Here is a 19,489-nt window from a genome sequence, read left to right on the forward strand (position 1 = left end):
TCAGTGTCTTAGTAAATTTCTTTGAGAAAATTCCTCTTATTTCGTTTTCCAGAAACCGTCAGAGCCCAGGATCAGAGGCCATTGGAATCTCCCCAGATGCCCTGTCTTGGCTTCCTTGCCAAGCTGTACGGCATCCTCTTTCCAGTGGCTCTGCGTAAAGGACTATTTTAAATGCCGACAGTCTGAAGCTTGTCATGCAATCTGTCACTGCCTCTCGTGAGTCCCAAAAGGTATATGAAATGGGATTTCTAGGTTTGGCCTTTTTTTTTTTTCCTTTCAGTGTAGATTTTTCTAGGCCATGCTCAGATAACAGCTTTCAGGCCCTGCATGCTCAAATGCTGTGTGTGTGAGATGCCTGGACCGATGGCCCTCTCCTGGGACGTGGGGTGAGTCGCCTTACACCCAGAGGGATGTGTCAGGTTGACAAGTTCAAGAGCCTAAGGAATGTTTAGTCCCCACTGACCCACTTCACAGCTGAGAAGCAGAAGGCCCAGAGGGGCAAAGTGAGGAGTTCACAGCCAGCCACTGCCCCAGCCAGGGCTGTGTCCCCTGCCTCAGCAGTCCAGATCATCCAGCATCCTGTGCTCTATCTCCAACTTGCCACGCTCAGACCCAAGGAGATGGCGTGGCCAACGTGGAATGGGAGCAAAGGGTCCAAGGGTGTGTGACTTTTACCCATTCGCTCACTTTCTCCAGAGTTACTGAGTGCCCGCTATGCACCAGGCTGTGTTGTAGGATCCGGAGAGCTAGCATCGCGGTGAAATGTGAGCTGGGAAAGGAAAGTTCCAGGCAGAGTTAAGCATGCACAAAGGCCCTGAGGCGTGAATGAGCTTGACCTATTCAAGAGACAAAGAGGAGGCTAACTTGGCTGAGGGGACCGGGGAGGGGAAGAGCGGTGGGAGATGAGCCAGGGAGCAGGCAGGGCCATGTGGCGTCCGGCTTGTGCCATAGAAGGCAGCTTGAACATGACTCTGGTTGTGTTGGGAAGCCGTTGGAAAATGTTAAGCGGCAGAGTTGAAAATCACCTGATTTACGTTTTTCAAAAGCTCATTCTGTTGGCTCTGTAGTGTGTGAATCAGTGAAGGGGAGGGGCAAGTGTGGAAGCAGGGAGATGGGAGGCTACTGCAACAGTCCGGGTGCAAGATCATGGTGGTTCAGACTAGAGTGGTAGTAACTGCTGGCCTCCATGTGTGTGGAGCACTACAAACATCGCTGAGCCCCTGCTATATGATGCACTGATCCCAGTGCTGACCAGGAGGAAGTCCTGGTTGGAAACTTGGTTTTGACGTCAAGAAGTTTCTCCACGGTTAAGGAAGCGGACAAATCAATACTTCCCTCTTGGATGGTTGGGTTCTCTGCCTCCTTTATCACAGGCAGAGGGATCTCCTCTGAGACACATAAAGTGCGTGCTGCGATGCCATATTCTGGCCATGCTTAATGGGATCCATTTCCGTTGTCTAGTAGGTTGTTTTCTCCTTTTCTTCTAGGAAGTACAGCCATTCTCTCCGAGGAGGCTAAACTCAGCCTTTGCCTTGATTTTGTCTGATCTTCCCTCCTGTACTTGCTAGGACGATTTTGGTTGCTGGTGACAGAAATCCATCTCTGCCTAGAATGTACTGGCCCACAGGACTGAGAGGGCTATGGAGGTGTGTTTCAGTCAGCTTGGCCTACATGAAGCTGCAGTAACAAGCATTCCCCTTGGCAGGTCTGAGTGCAGCAGTGTTGACAGCTCATTGATCACAACCAGTTACAGATTTTGTTTGTTCCTTCTCCATTCTCAGTGCTTCACCTGACTAGCCTTCAAAAATAAAAAGTAAAAAATCCCCCAATCTCTGTGGTTTGGAACAACAAAGGTTTCTTTCTCTTTCATGCCTTGTGCCCATCATACATCAACAGGTGGTGACTTGGGGACCCAGACCGATAGAACCACCAGCTTCTCAAATATTTTGGTCGCCATGCCCAAGGGCAAAAAGACAATGCTGGTGGGTGGGGTCTTGCATTTGGAATTAAAGTCTCCAGCCAGGAAATAACATAAGTCACTTCCTCTCAAAATTCACTGGCCGAAATTAATTTCAAGGGCTTACTCAACCACAGGAGAGCCAAGAAGATAGTGTCTGACCACATACACCCTGGTGGAAAGCCAGAAGTATTTGATTAGTAGCCTCAGTGACCACCACAAGCCACAATCCAGGGACTCCTGGCATCAAGATCTTTTAGGCCTATCTCTCCCTGCCCCAGACCTTGAACTTGGTTCTGCCTTCCACTGTGATCCGGCTTCATCGCTGTACTCCCTCCCTCCCTGTGCTTTGAATGGTGGCCATAGCCCGTGTCCTTCCATCACATCTCTAAAAGGAAGCCAAGATCACCTTCCTCAGCAGTCAGACTACAGAACATCTCAGAAAAAGGCCACCTGGCCTTGCGTGGGCCATGGGTCACTTACTGCTAATGACAGGGCCTAGGAGAGTCCAGCAGGATCCCTAGACCACACGCACATGTACACCCCTGTGCACTGGGTGGATTTGTTGGCCTTCTGAGGGGCAGCCTCACCAGGACCTTCCCATGGTGAAGGGAAGCAGCTGTGTCCCCAGGGAAGCTATGCGGCCATGGCAGTTTCTTAGCCACGTGGTACAGCAACGCAACTATTAAATGCATTACTGCATCATTCCTAGCTCTTTCCATTGTAAACAACAGAAAGCCAATTTTTTAAATACCACCAAGGATATGCATTTGGTTTGTACAAGTGAGAAGCCGGGCATGGCTGTGTCCAGGGTTTCCACCTATGTCTCTAGGACAGTCGCCCATCTCTCTGGGTCTCTCTGTCTCTGTTCCTGCCCTCCCTCTTCCCCCAGCCCTGTGTCATCCTGCACGTGGGCATCCCCCTCAGGCGGCTGGCCTCCCTCTGTGTCCTGAGGCGTGGGAACCCCAGCAGCAGGAGTAGGATGGCATTGTCTCCGCTGGGGTCCCAGGCCCCTACCCTGATCCCATCACTCGCTGGGATCAAAGGGACATTCCGGCCAGGCTCCCATGGCAACTGCAGGAGCCCAGGGCTGGGCGGTTGGGTGGCGAGGAGCAGGGTGCCCTCACCTGACCACATGGCTGGAACTGAGAAAGGACTGGCCCCACAGAAGATAGGGAGGATGTGGCCAGCAGGGTGAGCAGGTGCACGTGCAGCCGAAGGTGCGGTCAGCTCTGAGGCAGCATTGACCGCAGGCCCCGGCACCTGGGAAGCTGGCCTCTCAGCAGCGGGGAACAGCCAGCATCCTTTGTTGTCACTGGCGCACAGGGAGGCTGGTGTGGCCCCTGACCTCCTGCTCCTCCCGTCGTCTGTCTCAGGGTGTTTTATTTGTGACCCACGTTTTCACCGGTGAGATCCAGGGAGCCTTGGGAAGGGGCAGCCCTTTCCAAGAGGCAAGGCCCAGCAGCCCCTGCCTCTCAGCGTAGCGCACAGCAAGTCCCAGGGGGCCAAACCTGGACAAGCCATGAGGTGTGCAACTATAACACTGGGGACAGGGTCCCAAGGGCCGTCTAGCCCACCCCGCTCTTTCCAGGTGAGAAACCGAGGCTGCTGAGAGCACCTCCACAGGACGTGGCAGAGTCAAGAAGGCCACCTGGATTTACTCGGGTCACTCATTAGATGCTGCCTCCCAGGAATCCCGTATGGGCGCTACCCCTGGAGGCTGCACTACAATGGGCTCTGCTACTTCCTGGCTGGGGGACCTGAGGCAACTCACTCAAACTCTCTGAGCCTCCCCCTCCTCACCCGTAAACCAGACACAGCAACATCAGACAGGTGAAGCACAGACACCTAGAATACGTGTGGGCCCTGGTGAGTGGATCACCAGCTGTGGCCGTTGGTTGCTGTCAGCACTGGTTGTGGAGGCACAAATCTGGGGTCAGAGACCCACACTGCTGCTCACGGACTCCGTGACCTTGAGAGGTCACCTTGGGAGGCAGAAGTTTCTAAACGAATGTATGACCATGACAGCATTAGTTAACATCACATAGCACTTTCAACATGCCACACGCCATTCTAGTGCCTTACACGTATTGACTCCTCAATCCTTCCCCTTCGAGGAGGGGCTGTTACTAGCATCATCCTTTTAAAGATGACATGATGAGGACTTGTAGCCAGTAAGTGGCAGAGCTGGGCTCTGAATCGAGCCAGCCTGGCCTCGGAGCCCACATCCCTCATCACTGCACTCTGCTACTTCTGTAAGCCAGGGACAGGAAATCTGCTTACTTTGGGATATTGTGTGAGGACCAAGTAAGGGTAAAGACTTACTTTTAATGAAATGAGAGAATTTAGCAGAGCATTCCACACTTGACAGTACATAAATATGTCTTCTGCTGCAGTGATGATGATAATGATTACAGTGATAATGACGATGATGATGATGGTGAAGAGGATGATTGTGGTGGTCATTGTGGTTGATGATGGTGGTGATGACAGTAGTGATGATGATGGTGGTGAAGAAGATGATGGTGCTGATGATGGTGATGGGGGTCATGATGATGATTAGTGGTGATGATGATATGATGTTGGTGGTGATGGTATTGGTGATGGTGTTGGTGATGACGGTGAAGAACATGGTGGTGATGATGTTGGTGATGATGGTGAAGAAGATGGTGGTAATGATGTTGGTGATGATGGTGAAGAAGACGGTAGTGGTAGTAATGGTTATGATGATGATAGGGATGATGATGATGGTGGTGATGATGGCAGTAATTATGATGGTGATGATGTTGGTGATGATGGTGGAGATGATGATGGTCGTAATGGTGGTGGTGATGGTGGTCGTGATGATGGATGGGGGTTATGGTGGTGATGATGGTGGTGATGGTGGTGATGATGGATGGGGGTAATTGTGGTGATGGTGGTGATGGTGGTCGTGATGATGGATGGGGGTTATGGTGGTGATGATGGTGGTGATGGTGGTGATGATGGATGGGGGCAATTGTGGTGATGGTGGTGATGCTGGTGATAATGGTGGTGGTGATGGATGGGGATAATGGTAGTGATGATGGATGGTGGTGATGATGATGATGGGAGTAGTGATAGTGGTGACAGTGATGATAATCTTGTCTCTTAGGATCCCTTTCCTGTCCCTTAGGGCCATATCCCAGAGCCCAAGTATAACTGTCTCTGGGAACCAGGAGACAGGGAAGGCCTGTGTGGTGGGATTCTTGTATGAAGCAGTCAGAGGTAATGTCCTTTTAAGGACTCCTTTTTCTGGCCGGGCGCGGTGGCTCACGCCTGTAATCCTAACATTTTGGGAGGCCAAGGCAGGCAGATTACAAGGTCAGGAGATCAAGACCATCCTGGCTAACACAGTGAAACACCATCTCTACTAAAAATACAAAAAAATTAGCCGGGCGTGGTGGCAGGAGCCTGTAGTCCCAGCTACTCGGGAGGCTGAGGCAGGAGAATAGCATGAACCTGGGAGGCAGAGCTTGCAGTGAGCCGAGATTGCGCCACTGCACTCCAGCCTGGGCAACAGAGTGAGACTCCATCTCAAAAAAAAAAAAAAACAGTTCCTTTTTCTTACAATTTTGATAACAGAGGGGAATTTACTGTTCTTGATACCCTTACTGAGCCAAATGTAAAACTTGGTGAATGTTTTGTTAGTCTACACCCTTCTTCTCTTTGTTTCAAGTTTTGTTGGTCCATGAAACTCCAGTCTGGGACACACTGGCTACCTTACCTAGCTTAGAAATGGTTCCTTTACTGAAATAGTCTTTTCTCCTGGTAAACACACACACACACGTACACACACACACGTGTACAGTACACACACACGCATGCATGCACACAGACGTGTACACACACACGCACACATTCCACTACACACTGTCCTCTCTGCTTCTGGCCCCTGGCCTCTGATCTCAGCCAGGATCCTGCACCAATCAGCTGGTAGTGCCCAGCAGTTCCCTAGACAACCAGCGCGGAGCTGCCACGTGGGGGTATAAGGAGCAGAAGCAATTAGCAGTAATAATAACAATTAGCAGCCAGTCCCTGTGGCCCTTCATTGGCATTGTGAGCTACTCTGCTTAAACCCATGGAAAGGTTCAAGTCTCACTTGTCCCTGCACGTGCATGGCCCAACATAAATGTCACAGGGATTGCCTGACCGTGTGCTCCTACCTCACAGTTACCCACATGCTGGGCCCGTCATCCAGCCTGTGGAGCCTCAGCACCCTGGGACTCCTCCTTCACCCCATCCCTGGGATCCTGAGCACAAAAAGCAGAGCCTGAGGTTCTGCCCTGCTGAATTCTTCCAATCCCTGCACACAGGGCACGGGCCTGGCTGCCAGGCAGACTTCATAAATGATGATTGGAGTTGGACCTGTGCAAGATGCTGGATGCCAGGGAAGAGGTGGACACAGGTGTCCTCCTGCACCTGGGCATATTTGTTGCAGATGCCAAGCACTGGGGAGGTGTGTGCAACTTAGCTGGACCAGTGCGGGCTTGGTGAGGGCCCTGTGCACTCTGACCAATCTGATGGTGTATATTGTGTTTTTATCTGGTAATTGTGCAATGCATCTTTTTGGTAGTACTAGCAGGGCTCCCATGGCCCTGAGCAAGGCTTTGAGGAGTGGCATTCAACGGAGTGAGGGCAGAGAGTGTCCCTGGCTGCACTGGAGGTGCTGCAGAGCGGAGTGTGCCCCCACTCCCTGGGTGGTCATGGTAGTTAAACTGTTGAATACTCAAACGACACTTTATAGCAGGGCCTGGTACACAGTCAGTGCTCAATAAATGTCAGTGATGATGATGGAGATGGTGATGATGTGGCTGTTCGGGGAATCTTGTGTTTTGTAGGAGCTTCAGGTGTTTGTGGGGAGCAGTGTGGAAGGGGTGGAGACAGCTGGGAGCTTCCAGGTGGAGGACCCGTCTGTCCTGCACAGGCAGGGCACTGCTAAGGCAGCGTTAGCCGCTGCATCAAATTAATCCAAGGTTGCAGCCTAATGTGGTAGAAATGCAACACTTGCTTACGTAAGGGTCCAGGGCACAGAGACCCAGCTGTTGACCCCAGGGTCTCAGAGGCCTGAGCGTTGAGCCGGCAGAAGCAGGAAGAGAGAGTCGGGAGAGAACACTGGCTTCTAAAAAGCCTAAGCTTGGAAGGGACCCTTCCCACCCTGCTTGTGCTCACATCTCAGTGGTGAGAACTAGTCACGTGGCCACATCTGGGTGCAAGGGAGGCTGGGAAATGGAGTCCTGGGCTCAACACCTGCCTCCTTTCCTGCCCCCAAGGGCAACACCACACCACTGGAAAAGGGAAAGGGTTCTTGGAACGTGTGCTTTTGGTGAACAGCTGGCTGCCTCTGGGCACATGAAAGGTGTGGAGACCTTTCTCAATTCCCTCACTTTACTTTTGAACTGCAAATGTGCATTTTGGGGTTTGAGCAGAAAAAAAATGCTTTCATCTCAGAATTTGGGATTGAGGAGGCTAACAACAGAGAAGGTTGTTTACAGAGTTTAAGTGAAACTTTGGGCCATTTTCCTGAAGTCAGTTGCATAATTTCTTTGGATGTTTTGCAGGGTTTAGGTAGGAGATCGTGCAGGAAATCCTGTTTGGGAGGAAAGTAAACAGGAACTCGTGAGCTGCTATGTTTTATGTCTTTTTGTTGTGGGTTTGTTTTTTTTTTTTCTCCCTCTGACGCTGAACTATCCATTAAATCTAATTACACCGCTCATATCATTTCCCATGAAATTTATGTCTCAATCTGCTGAGTAAGGGGAACAAGCAGAGGACTTAATTAGAAACGTTAATCATGTGGGTTTGGTGCTTTTTTTTTTTTTTCAGGAGAGAGGAACTATAATCAGGAAAATGACAATAAATGTTCTTTCTTTCCTGAAAGGCAGTTGTCTGCAGGTTTTCAGTTTTGCTGGAAGGCTCACCACGGCAGAATGCTGTTCTAGTGGATTCCATGAGCTGAGTGGGCTGCCCTGTCGTGGCCTGAGCTGGCCTGGCCCTCTCGTCTTCACAGGCTGCTTCCTCCTGCCTCCTCTGGGAGATGAGGCCTGTGGGACTCTGCGTCCCTTAGGGAGTGGTGCTCCTGACTCCTCAGTGGTCAGCACTGGGGTGCACATGCATTCCCCAAGTTTCTCAAAGTCGGTCCCCGGAACCAGGCCTCATTTTCCTCCAGACTCTTCCCCAGGACAGGGCATCTCACATTTTGGGGAGTTGGTGAGAGGGCCCACCAGCCTTGTGTGCTGTGGGTTCAGAGTTCGGGGACCATGACTTTTCTGAATGGTGTTTCTCTTCCCTCTCTGTACAGAAACCCGTGCTGACCGCAGCAAGAAGCTTTTCAGGCACTACACCGTGGGCTCCTATGACAGCTTCGACACTTCCAGGTAAGACGCGCTGCTTTCTCTTCCAGGACCCTCTGGTCAAAGCTGTTCGTCTGTGCTGCAGACACGCTGGACCACCTTACATGCAGCTTTCAGGCCCCTCGTGTCTGCCTCCTGCTGTATGTTACCAGGCTAGGACTGTGGAAGCCACCGTCTCCCGGAGCCCCTGCCTGAGAGGTGTACTTGGTGCCACCTTCGGTTTATGTCCAGCCAGAGCACACCTGTGTGGTGGCCCCAGGGAGAGGGCCGGCTGGCATTGTTTTCGCGAAAGCACGCAAATGTCAAGGATGAAGGCAGTGGGCCACAGGAGCCTCAAGGCAGTACCGGGGTAGTGGCATCCCCCAGGGGAGTATTTCGGATGCCTCAGGTCTGGGTTTGTGCCTCCTCTGCGGTCCTCAGGTTCTCATCCATTCCTGCCACTTCTGCTTAGGTGGAATGGCTGTGAGGGAAGGAGGCAGGCATGCCGCCAGTCAGCCAGATCTTCTAAGCACAGCAGGTTTGGGTCCGTCTGATGTGTGGAAAGAGTCCTGCCTCTTTGACAACGTGACTGGCACAGGCACATGGTTGGATTTTTCTGCAGAAACCACACCTGTGTGGCACCAGCTGTGGGGACGTCCTTGGGTCTCTGTGCCCCTCTGCCTGCAGAGGAGGTTGAGGCTGGGGGGTGTCCTGGCCCCGAGTGTGGGAAAAGACCCCTCCATGTGGGAAGCCCCAGATAGAGGGTGCTTACTGGATGTTGAAGCTCAACAGGTGCCAGCGTGTGAGGTAGAAAAGAGAAGGAGGTGCAGATGCAGGCCCCGGGGACGTGAGGGTCCTACGCCCAGCCCTGCTGGCTGAGGAGCCTCTTCTCAGAAGCTGACCACACCTGTCTCCTCCAGAGGTGGGAGGGTCCTACCCTGAATTCTTCCCCAACCTCAAGGACATCTGTGATGAGCAGCCCAGACCCCTGCCCTCGACTCTTACCTGCCTGTGGAGGGATCCAGCTGGGTTGGCTGATTGGTTTGTTTTTGTTTGTCTGTTTTGATTGAGGTAAAATGTATGTAACCTAAAACTTACAATTTAAAGTGTACAATAAGGTAGCAGTTAGTACGTTTACAGTATTACGCAACCATCACCACTATCTGCTTCCAAAACATTTTGTCACCCATTAGCAGTCACTCCCACTCCCATTGCCCCTCCCCAGCCCCTGGCACCCACCCACCTGCTTCTGTCTCCGGGCTCTGCCTGCCTCGGTGCTGTGCGTAGATGGAATCAGCTGCTACGTGATCTTTCATGTCTGGCCTCTTCCACGCTGCATCATGTTTTCAAAGTCCATCCACATGGTGGCATGCATCAGTACTTCATTCCTTCCCTGCCCCCAATTTTTTCTTATTGTGGTAAAATACATGTAATATAAAGTTTCCTATTCCGACCATTTGTTAGGGAATCACTAGTTTGGTGGTATTAAGAACATTCACGGCTTTGTGTAGCCAACACCACCATCCATCTCCAGAGCTCTTTTGTCTTGCAAAGTTGAAACTCTGTCTGCATTAATGCAAACTCCCCACTCCACCTCCCTCAGACTCCAGCCCCCCACCTGTTTACTTTCTGTCTCTATGAATTTGATGACTCTAGGAACCTCAGATGAGTGGAATCCTGACATATTCATCTTTCTGTGACTGGCTTCTTTCACTGAGCATAATGTCTTCAAGGTTCATTCTTGTTGTAGCATGTCTGGATTTTCTTCCCTTTTTTAGGGTTGAATAATGTTTCATTGTATGGACGGACCACATTTTGCTCATCCCTTCATCTGTCAGTGAGCACAGGTTGTTTTCACCTTTTGGCTGTTGTGAATGGTATTGATTGCTGTTGATATTTGCATGCAAGTATGTGCATGTACTTAGGAGCGGAATTGCTCGTTGGACTCAGTGATAATGCTGACCTGTCCCAGCCACTTCCCTCGTAAATGAGGTGTGCTATGAAAGGAATGCTACAGCCAGGAGAGGAGCCAGTACCCCTCCAGGGAATGTCACAGACTTTCCAGGTCTTGCTACACTTGCCCACTTTTTTACGTTGAAGCCCAGGTGTGATCCATGGCCTGGTCACAAACACAGCCCTAAAAGGCAGCTCAGGGGCTGACCCCAGTTTCTCCTGATGAGCCTTTATTTGGGACAGATGAATCATTTCTGCAGCAGTAGCCTGTGGAAGTGGACCCTGGGCAGGTGGTCATAGTCAGTGGGCCTATCACACTGTAATAGGATCTGTGATAGCAAGCAGAGTCTGCACAATGGTCCCTAGTGCCTGAGGCTCCCCATAGAGGAGCAGAGGAAGGACCTGCCTGGGAAGAGAGACATCTGTGGGCCAAGCTGCCTGGGGTCACGTAGCAAAGGTGTGATACATGGCCAACAGCAGGGCCAGAAAGCACCAGGGACATGGGCTGGAGTTCAGCCAAAAGAAGACTTGCAGAACTATTGTGGCTGTTCAGGCTGCCTCAGGAGGTAGTGAGCTCCCCATACTGGAAGGAGCCAAGCAGGGCTGGGGATTCTCTTGCCAGAATGTCACAGAAGATTGGACTGGATGACCTCCAAGATCCCCACCAACTCTGCATCCCTGTTTTGGTGTCCAGACAAGGACTTTTGTTTTACATGTGTACTGAACACCTGCTCTGCCAGGTCCTGGGACCTCACCTCAGAGAGGAGGAACATACAGACCACACTGGGGTCAACTGGTAGCTTAAGCAAATGGTGAAAAGCTTCAGCCTTGACCAGAGTTAGGAGTCAGCTCCAGCACTCCCATGGTGAGGGATCAGACAAGCTGTGGGTCTCTTGTGACCCTGTGTTTCATTGGAAGAAACAAGAGTCATAACAGCACTGCTTATCCACCCCTCCCATGCGCCACCCACCCTGCATGGAGCATAGCCCTGTTCATAGCTGAGCCTCCCAGCAAGCTGGTAATGCGAGTGTTACATTTCACCTGCTAGAGGGACACTGATGAAGGGAAAGGAAGGCCAAGTCAATGAGCATCTGAGCCTGAATATGAGGCCTGATCTGTGAGCAGTAGAACCCTGGCACTTGGGTCCTGCCTTCCTGTGGTGAGGAGGGTACTGCCGAAAGCCAACCTGGGTTGAGGGAAACTGACGAGGAGGAGGGCCAGTGTTTTTTTGTGGTGACAGAGTCAGCACCTCCTGAAGCATTATTGGGAGAGATGCGCATAGATGGAATCAGCCACTACGTGGTCTTTTGTGTCTGGCTTCTTCCACTCTGCATCATGTTTTCAAAGTGCATCTGCACAATGACACACACCAGTACTTCATTCCTTCCCCGCCCCCCAATTTTTTCTTATTGTGGTAAAATACACATGATATAAACTTTCCTATTCTGACCGTTTTTACGTGCATCACTAGTTTCGTGGTATTAAGACATTCACTGTGTTGTGCAAGCAACACCACCATCCAGCTCCAGAGCTCTTTCATCTGGCAAAGTTGGAACTCTGTCTGCATTAACGCAAACTCCCCGCCCCACCTCCCTGAGTCTGGCCCCCACCTGTCTACTTTCTGTCTCTATGAATTTGATGACTCTAGGAACCTCAGATGAGTGGAATCCTGATGTATTCAGGATGATGGTATTACCTTTGTTCATCCCTGACTGTCTGAGCTGGTTCATAACAGGTGCAGGGTTAGCCTGAGGGAGCCCACCCTGCTCAGGACCAGCAGAACTGGCCTCGACCAGACTGTGAACCTGTGAGCATGGCAGGGTGGATGGGGGACAGGCAGTGCTGACAGAGGGTGGGTAGCACGGATGGAGGGTGGGCAGTGTAGGCAGAGAGCGGGCAGTGTGGAAGGAGAGCGGGCGGCATGGAAGGAGGGCCAGCAGCATGGAAGTTTGTGGACAGAGATGAGTAGGCCTTGTGCACCCCTGTGACCCTGTAATGGCATAGCCCTGGAGTGGGTGTGGAGTGAGAGGCTGACTGCCAGCTTCTCCAGGGGAGCAGGAGGAGCATCTGGAGGTCATGGTCACCAGGGCATGGGTGTAGAACAGCCTGTAGCTTGCAAACACTTGTCGGCATTCATGTTGCAACTACACTAATGAGCACAGAAATCCGGGTGCGGTGCCAGCCCCGTGGGCCAATTATCCAGAGTCGGCTGTGGGGTCGCAATCTAGGCAGACGGCACGGGGCTGAGGCCACCCCACTGCTGATGCAAGTGTAATGAGAGAAAATGCCACGGGAAGTGAGACTCAATGGAGACATTTTCTGAATCAGTCAGGAGGTTTCTCCCCTTCCCACCTCCTCTTATGTCAAAAACTGCTCAGAGTCTCAGAGCTGGAGAGCCAAATGTTAAAACACACCAGTTCATTAGGGAACATACTCAGCTGTTCCAGCCAGTTCCCTCCCTGGGATTCCCCTCCACTCACCCGGAAAACAGTGAGAGAATGATCTAGAAATGGCCACATTAATTAAGGTCAAACAACAGAGGCTCTAAGGGCCATTTCTACTCAGGACTTTACAGATATTTCAATGTCATTTTTAAAAAAAACATGTCTCCACTCAGGGAATGGGAATCTTAAGTTCCCACTCCTCTTTAACTGAAGACTCAGCCTCATCATGGGATACCCAGGAGAAGTCTACGTGGTGGGATGGGGAAGAACTCAGGGTCTCGCTTTAGGCTGAACAGACTCCATTTATACATTTATACATCCATCCTTCCAACCATCCACTCACTCAGCCATTTATCTTTCTATCACTCATCCATCCACCTATTCATCTATCCACCCAGTCACCTGTCCACCTGTCCATCTATCCACACATCCATCTATCCATCCATCCATCTATCCATCCATCCATCCATATGTATGTCTTTATCCATCCATGCATTCATCTGTTCCCTCCCCCGTCCACCCATCTACTTACCCACCCATCCATCCACCCATCTACTCATACATCAATCCATCCATCCACCCAACCACTGCATTCATCTATCCATCTGTTTAACCAGTATTTATCAAGACCTGACTATTCTGGGAGCTCAGAATATAGAGATAAACAAGGTAAGCACATTCTTTGACTTCAAGTAGGTTACAGTCTAATTAGTAAAAGTACACAATAAAGTTAACAAATGAAGCAGAGGATCTCCCTTTGTAGTTGACGCTATGAAGCAGACGAGTGCTGTCATAGAGTCCTGGGAGGTTGGGTCATGCCAGCTTTATGTAGGGATGCCAGGGAGCGAGTGTCTCCCTGAAGAAGTGACTTTTGAGTTGAAACCCAAAGATTGAGGAGGAATCAGCCCTCAAGAGAAGGTTCAGCAAGCACAGAAGCACTGGGGTGATGAGAGGATTCGACGCTGCAGGAATAGCCACGGCCTAGGAAAAAGTAGAAGCAGTAATGTCAGAGAAAGACCTCGTGCTTCATGAAAGGAGTTGGGTCTTCTCGCACTTGCAGTGGAGGCATTGGAGGGCGTTAGGCAGAAGTGACATCATCTGAATCACTTTTCTGGAGGAAAGCAGATGGCAGGATGGATGGAGTCCAGTGAGGAGCCCAGTTGCAATTATCCAGGCCAAGCAACAACGGTAGTTGGTGCTGGTGGAGGAGGTGGGGTAGAGAGGTGGATGGAACTGAGGTGTAGGATGAAATTAGATTGGAAAGGGGCATGGACATGGGGGTGAGGAAGAGCATGGAGGACTTAGCTCTCACCTTCTCTTGGTTTTCCAAGGGAGGAGCTCCCGGAGGCACATCCTTATTGGCAGCAAGGAACGTGTCCATTAATGCTACTCAAGGAAAGGGTTTAAGCAGGTGCTGAGCATCTGTTTTTTGTTCTCCCTTAGAGAAAACCAGTTTTATCTTAGAGAGTGAATTAGAAGGATGACAAAGTATGCCTGTTCACCATTGAATATCCACTGTCCACAGCTCCCCATTTTCATGGCTTTTGAGCCTCACAGCCCTATTTTTATCTTTTCTAAATCAATAATAAGAAATACACATACCTGGTTTAAAAATTCAAGATATGCAGGAAATTGATAGAGTGTGAAGGGTAGGTCTTCCATCTTTGCCTTCGAGTCCCCAAGTTCTTCTCCTTACAGAGAATCTCTGTTGCTGGGTTCGTGAGGATCTTTCTAGAGAAGGACCCTGCAGCTAGAAGCATATATGCATATTATCTGAAGCATTCTAAAGACCCTGAGAAATCACTGGTCCTAAGTTTTCTCTCTGGCTTTCCAGCTAAGTAACTATGCAACCTTGGGTAGCTCACCTCCCCTCCCTGAGTCTTCAGTTCCTGTTGTTTGCAAAGTAGAGCTGCTTCCAACTCATTCTATATCTCCAGTTGTGTTCGTGTTAAGGATGAATGAGAAAATATGTTTAGTACTTGCACCTCCTAAGAGGCATGTGCTATATAAATCCAGAGGGGTGCTGAGTTGTGAGCAGCGTGTGTGGGTAGCTGGCTTTCCTTTGAAACCCTAACTCTGCGCTCTAGAAGACTGCCTCAGTGTGTAGGTTGTAAGAACTGAATGGCAAGAAACATTGATTTCCCCCATTCTTCCTCCGCCATTATTTTATGTTTTTATATATTTTTTTATTATTTCTTAGACTTGAAAAGAAGGCTTTATTCCTGAGTATGTCTACTGTCTGGACACAGAAGGAAGCACACCCCATTTGTTCCTTACTCTCAGCTGAAGGCTGGGCCTCGCAGTTAACATGGAAGCCCTCATAGCGGCTTCTTTGAGCCATAGTTTGGGGCAGGGCAAGAGATTATTTCACTGTTTATTTCATGCATTTTATGTATTTTTATTTTTTTACTATTTATTTATTTTTGAGACAGAGTCTCACTCTGTTGCCCAGGCTGGAGTGCAATGGCGTGAGCTCAGCTTACTGTGACCTCTGCCTCCCAGGTTCAATTGATTCTCCTGCCTCAACCTCCTGAGTAACTGGAATTACAGGCATGTGCCACCACGCCTGGCTAATTATTTTGTATTTTTAGTAGAGACGAGGTTTCACCATGTTGGCCTGGCTGGTCTCGAACTCCTGACCTCAGGTGATCCACCAGCCTCAGCCTCCCAGAGTGCTGGGATTACAGTCGTGAGCCACTGCACCTTATTTTTATTTTTGCAAGTATATAGTGCTTTTGTAGTTTTTTGAAACAGAGAGGTATTTCTCTGGGTATGGGCAAGGGAAGGCATCACAACCACAGATGACCCATCTCTTCCATCATGCCCTCCCAGCATGGTAAAGATGGTGGCCGGGGCCAGGTCTCCATCTGGGTGAGTCATTTCTCCAGGGAGTGCTGCCCTTCTCTGTGGTCTCTATTGTGATGGACAGCCCTCCCAGTGCCTAAACGGGGGACCTGAGTGTCCCCCTCCTCATTCTCCCTTGCTTTCCTCCCTCGCCCCCTCCTTTAGTCCATCACAAGGGTCAAGGAGTCCTACCTTCTCCTTGTCCTCCTGCTGTTTCACTGGGCCGGCTCCTTGGCTCTTGTCCATGTTCTCTGTTCCTTATAGCACCCCACAGTCTGGCTGCCCCAGGGACTCCTCCCCTCATCCATTCTCAGTGAACTCTCAGTTTCACATTTTTTCTTCCTCCATAAATTTTCACCCAAGTGCTGCATGCATGTAATGAAAGCAACTAATTAAACTACAGAGATAGGGCTAAGAGTAGAACTAAATTATTGTCTGCCCACTCTGACCCAGCTTCATCCACACAGCCCCACTTGGCAGACAAAAAACAGTTTTTAAATTAGGTCTGCTTCATTCTTCTGGTGAGTACCTTCCCAGCATGATGATTACTCCCATATTTCTTAATTTTAAAATGTGAAACATCCTTGACACATTGCTGGGAAAGATGAGGCTTTCGTAGTTTGACCCTCACCTCCAATTTTGAATAGTTCTTGCCAGCATGCTAGTGGATTACCTTTAAATAACATTCTCAAACTTCCCTCTCTTGTTTAATGCATTTTAGACAATATCACTTGACCTTTTGGTATATTTATATTTATAGGTTCTAAGTTCTCTCTCCAAGTTGGACTCAGAAGTTAAAAAACGGTGGAGGGTGGACACAGTGGCTCACACCTGTAACCTCAGCATTTTGGGAGGCCAAGGCAGGAGGATTGCTTTAACCCAGGCATTCGAGACCAACATAGACAACAAAGTGAAACCAAACACACACACACACACACACACACACACACGGGAAGTATTACATTATGATGATAATACAAATGGGGCTAGGATTCCAATTCCTCTTTACAGACCTGTGAGAAGAAGAGTATTAATAGTATCACAACCCAATGAGTTTTTTTTTTTCTGCTCTATTAGTGGTTCAGAGTTAATTCCACATTTCAGCTGAATATTAGAATCATGATTTTCAACATGAAGATTTTATTTTTCCTTTTTATTTTTGAGATGGAGTCTTGCTCTGTCACCCAGGCTGGAGTGCAGTGGCCGGATCTCAGCTCACTGCAAGCTCCGCCTCCAGGGTTTACGCCATTCCCCTGCCTCAGCCTCCCAAGTAGCTGGGACTACAGGCGCCCGCCACCTCACCCGGCTAGTTTTTTTTGTATTTTTTAGTAGAGACTGGGTTTCACCGTGTTAGCCAGGATGGTCTCAATCTCCTGACCTCATGATCCGCCTGTCTCAGCCTCCCAAAGTGCTGGGATTACAGGCTTGAGCCACCGCGCCCGGCCTAAAATTATGGCTTCTTGAGCATACCACTAAAATATCATTCTTTTTCTGATGTATCACTGGAATCTGTCCTCTTCTTGTTGGAGTCCTCTGACATTCTGCTCCAATTTGAACTCCTGTTCTCAGTACACAACGGTCATCCTGCAGTTCCACTTCACTGAGCTAGTGGATACATGAATTGCTTCTTGTCTTTGCCCTTGTTCTGTCAGGATACCTCCTCAACTTCAACAAAAGGTAACTGGAATGTAACCTCCATGTCTGGAAATTCCCTAGTTATCAAATGTTCTCTGGGTTGTAGAACTCTAGCTTCAAAACCATTTTCCCTGTGAACTCTCCAGGCATTGCTTCATCGCCATCCCACCTCTACTCATGGCTTAGAGCCTTACTGACTTGTCCTCTGTTGTCAATTGCTGAGAGAGGAATGCTGAAATTCTCCAATATTATTGTGTGTTTGTCTATTTTCTCTTTTCAGTTCTCTCAGATTTTGCTGCATGTATTTTGAAGTTCTGATGTTAGGTTTGTACTCATTCAGGACTGTTATGTCTTCTTGGTGATAGGCCTAGGCCTGGAAGTTCAGATGCCCAGGGGTTCTGTTCCCAGTTCTGAATTGATCTTTTTCTCATTATTCAATGTTCCTGTTTATCCCTGGCAGGTGAGAATTGCCAGTAAGAAGTTATAGCACTGTCTGATTCTCATTCCACTGGAGGTAGGGACCCTTTATTTTCCTCTCTAGAAGTTTGTAAGAATGTCATATTTTCTACTTTTTCTTAATGTTCTGAAATCTGATGGCGGATCTGAGTGTGGGCTTCCTTTACACATTGAGCTCACTGCTCTGGAGGCTCCTCCAGACTGAAGCGGCTTCCACTTCAAGAAGGTATTTTATTACCTCCTTGACAATCCCATCGCTTCCTCTTTCAGTTCAGCCTTTCTGGATTTCCTCTAGTAGACCATTTACATTCTCCCCATTTGTCACTTATTCTTTCTCAAGATTTTTTTCTCTGCCTTCTTGTTCTATATTCTGGGAAATATCCTTAACTTCCAACCTGTCTATCTAAGTTATTATTTTGTCAATCACACTGTTACTGTCCAAGAGCTTTTCCTTTCAACAATGGGATAAGCTTCTAAAGCTTGAGAGAAGTGGTTCCTGGATCTCTTTGGGAACAAACCAGCCAGCCAGGTATGGGCAGATCTCTGCACGTAGCTGCTGTCATGGCAGAGCTCAGGTGAACTGAACGTTCCTCCAGGTCAGACACCAAAAAGAGAGGCTTAGAGACTTGCTCCTGGCCCCACTCCCACCAGAAGGTCATAAGCAAAGATAGACCTAGGTTCTCGTGCATACCTATGGGACAAGTAGTAGCATCCAAATTGAAAATTGAAGTGCTGATGAGTTTATATTGAAGTGAGGTGCACAGATGACCAGGTGATGGAACTGTGGTAGGGAGAAATGGTCTCAGGAGCGCAGTGTCCCTGCTGAGTCGTGAAAGTGGGGGGCCTCTCTGGAAAGGGGGCAGTGAGGCGCAAAGGGCCTAGGCTTGTGAGTTACAAGCCCCTATTCCCTCCCAGCCTCTCCACCTGCCAGCCCTGTAACAAGATCATCCACTCTCAGCTCTGCCTGTGCCTTCTACAAATGAACATTTGTGATTCTGACTCTGTCACGGAGCTTTGAGATTCAGATTTCATAGATATCATCTGTGAAATATATAATTTCAAAGAGCTGAACACAAGGCTGACACTTGCTGTGTGTCCTGGGTACACAGTGGGTCATGAGTCTCTTGGGATGGTTGGGGCTGCTGGCTTGGCTGGGCCAGGCTTGGACTCCTTCTCCAGTACTTGGTGATGCGAAATTAGGTGTGCTCCGACCTGGCCAGCTTCCCCTTGCAGTTTTATGACGTCAAGTGCCTGACTTGGGGACTTTGGACCTTGGCCCCAGACCAAGGTGAGGGTAGGTTTTTCTGGCTGGAAGTACCCTCAGACCCTCAGAAAACAGCTGGATGGACTCTGAGGGGGGAGGGGGGAGGGGCCTCCTCACGCCCTGCAGGGGGGACCCAGCTCAGCAACTGTTCTGCACTGGGGATGGGCACACTTGGTCTTCAGGTTGGAGTAAGTGGCCCCAGGACCACTCTGGCTGGAGGGTTGGGAAGCCAAGCTCTCAGCAGCCTGGACACCCTCGTGATGGCCTTTTCTGTGGGGCCAGGCAGGAAGGTCTGGCTGCTTTGTTCTGGACCCAAGGTCCCTACTTTAGGGCTGGGAGCTGAGTTCCTCACCACAGGAAGGCTCCTGGCTCAAAGCAGCCTCAGACCACGTTTAGTACATTTCCCAGGTGGCGAGTGGGTGGATGGTGGGAAGGGCACCGGCGGTGGGTGGGGCCATTGGAGCAGCAGCAGAGGAGGGCCTGGGGGACTGGGATTCAGCACCTTCAGGCGGGGTCCCACTGAGGGTACTCCCAGAGGCCTGCCTTGCTCCCCACCTGGATGGGGCAGGGGCCCCCAGAGCTCAGG

The 19,489-nt window shown here is 49.9% G+C and overlaps 1 protein-coding gene across 13 annotated transcripts in view; it reads left to right on the forward strand.

Moving 5' to 3' along the window:
- Window positions 1–19,489, forward strand: part of SHANK2 (SH3 and multiple ankyrin repeat domains 2) — a 666,634-nt gene that overhangs the window by 424,429 nt on the left and 222,716 nt on the right. For all 13 annotated transcript variants that reach the window (XM_065527817.2, XM_074012927.1, XM_074012925.1 and 10 more), the window contains one exon: window positions 8,277–8,352. In XM_065527817.2, coding sequence (XP_065383889.1) covers window positions 8,277–8,352 — 76 coding nt within the window. The remainder of the gene's footprint in view (window positions 1–8,276; window positions 8,353–19,489) is intronic.

Source organism: Macaca fascicularis, chromosome 14, assembly GCF_037993035.2.
Source record: "Macaca fascicularis isolate 582-1 chromosome 14, T2T-MFA8v1.1".
NCBI lineage: Eukaryota > Metazoa > Chordata > Mammalia > Primates > Cercopithecidae > Macaca > Macaca fascicularis.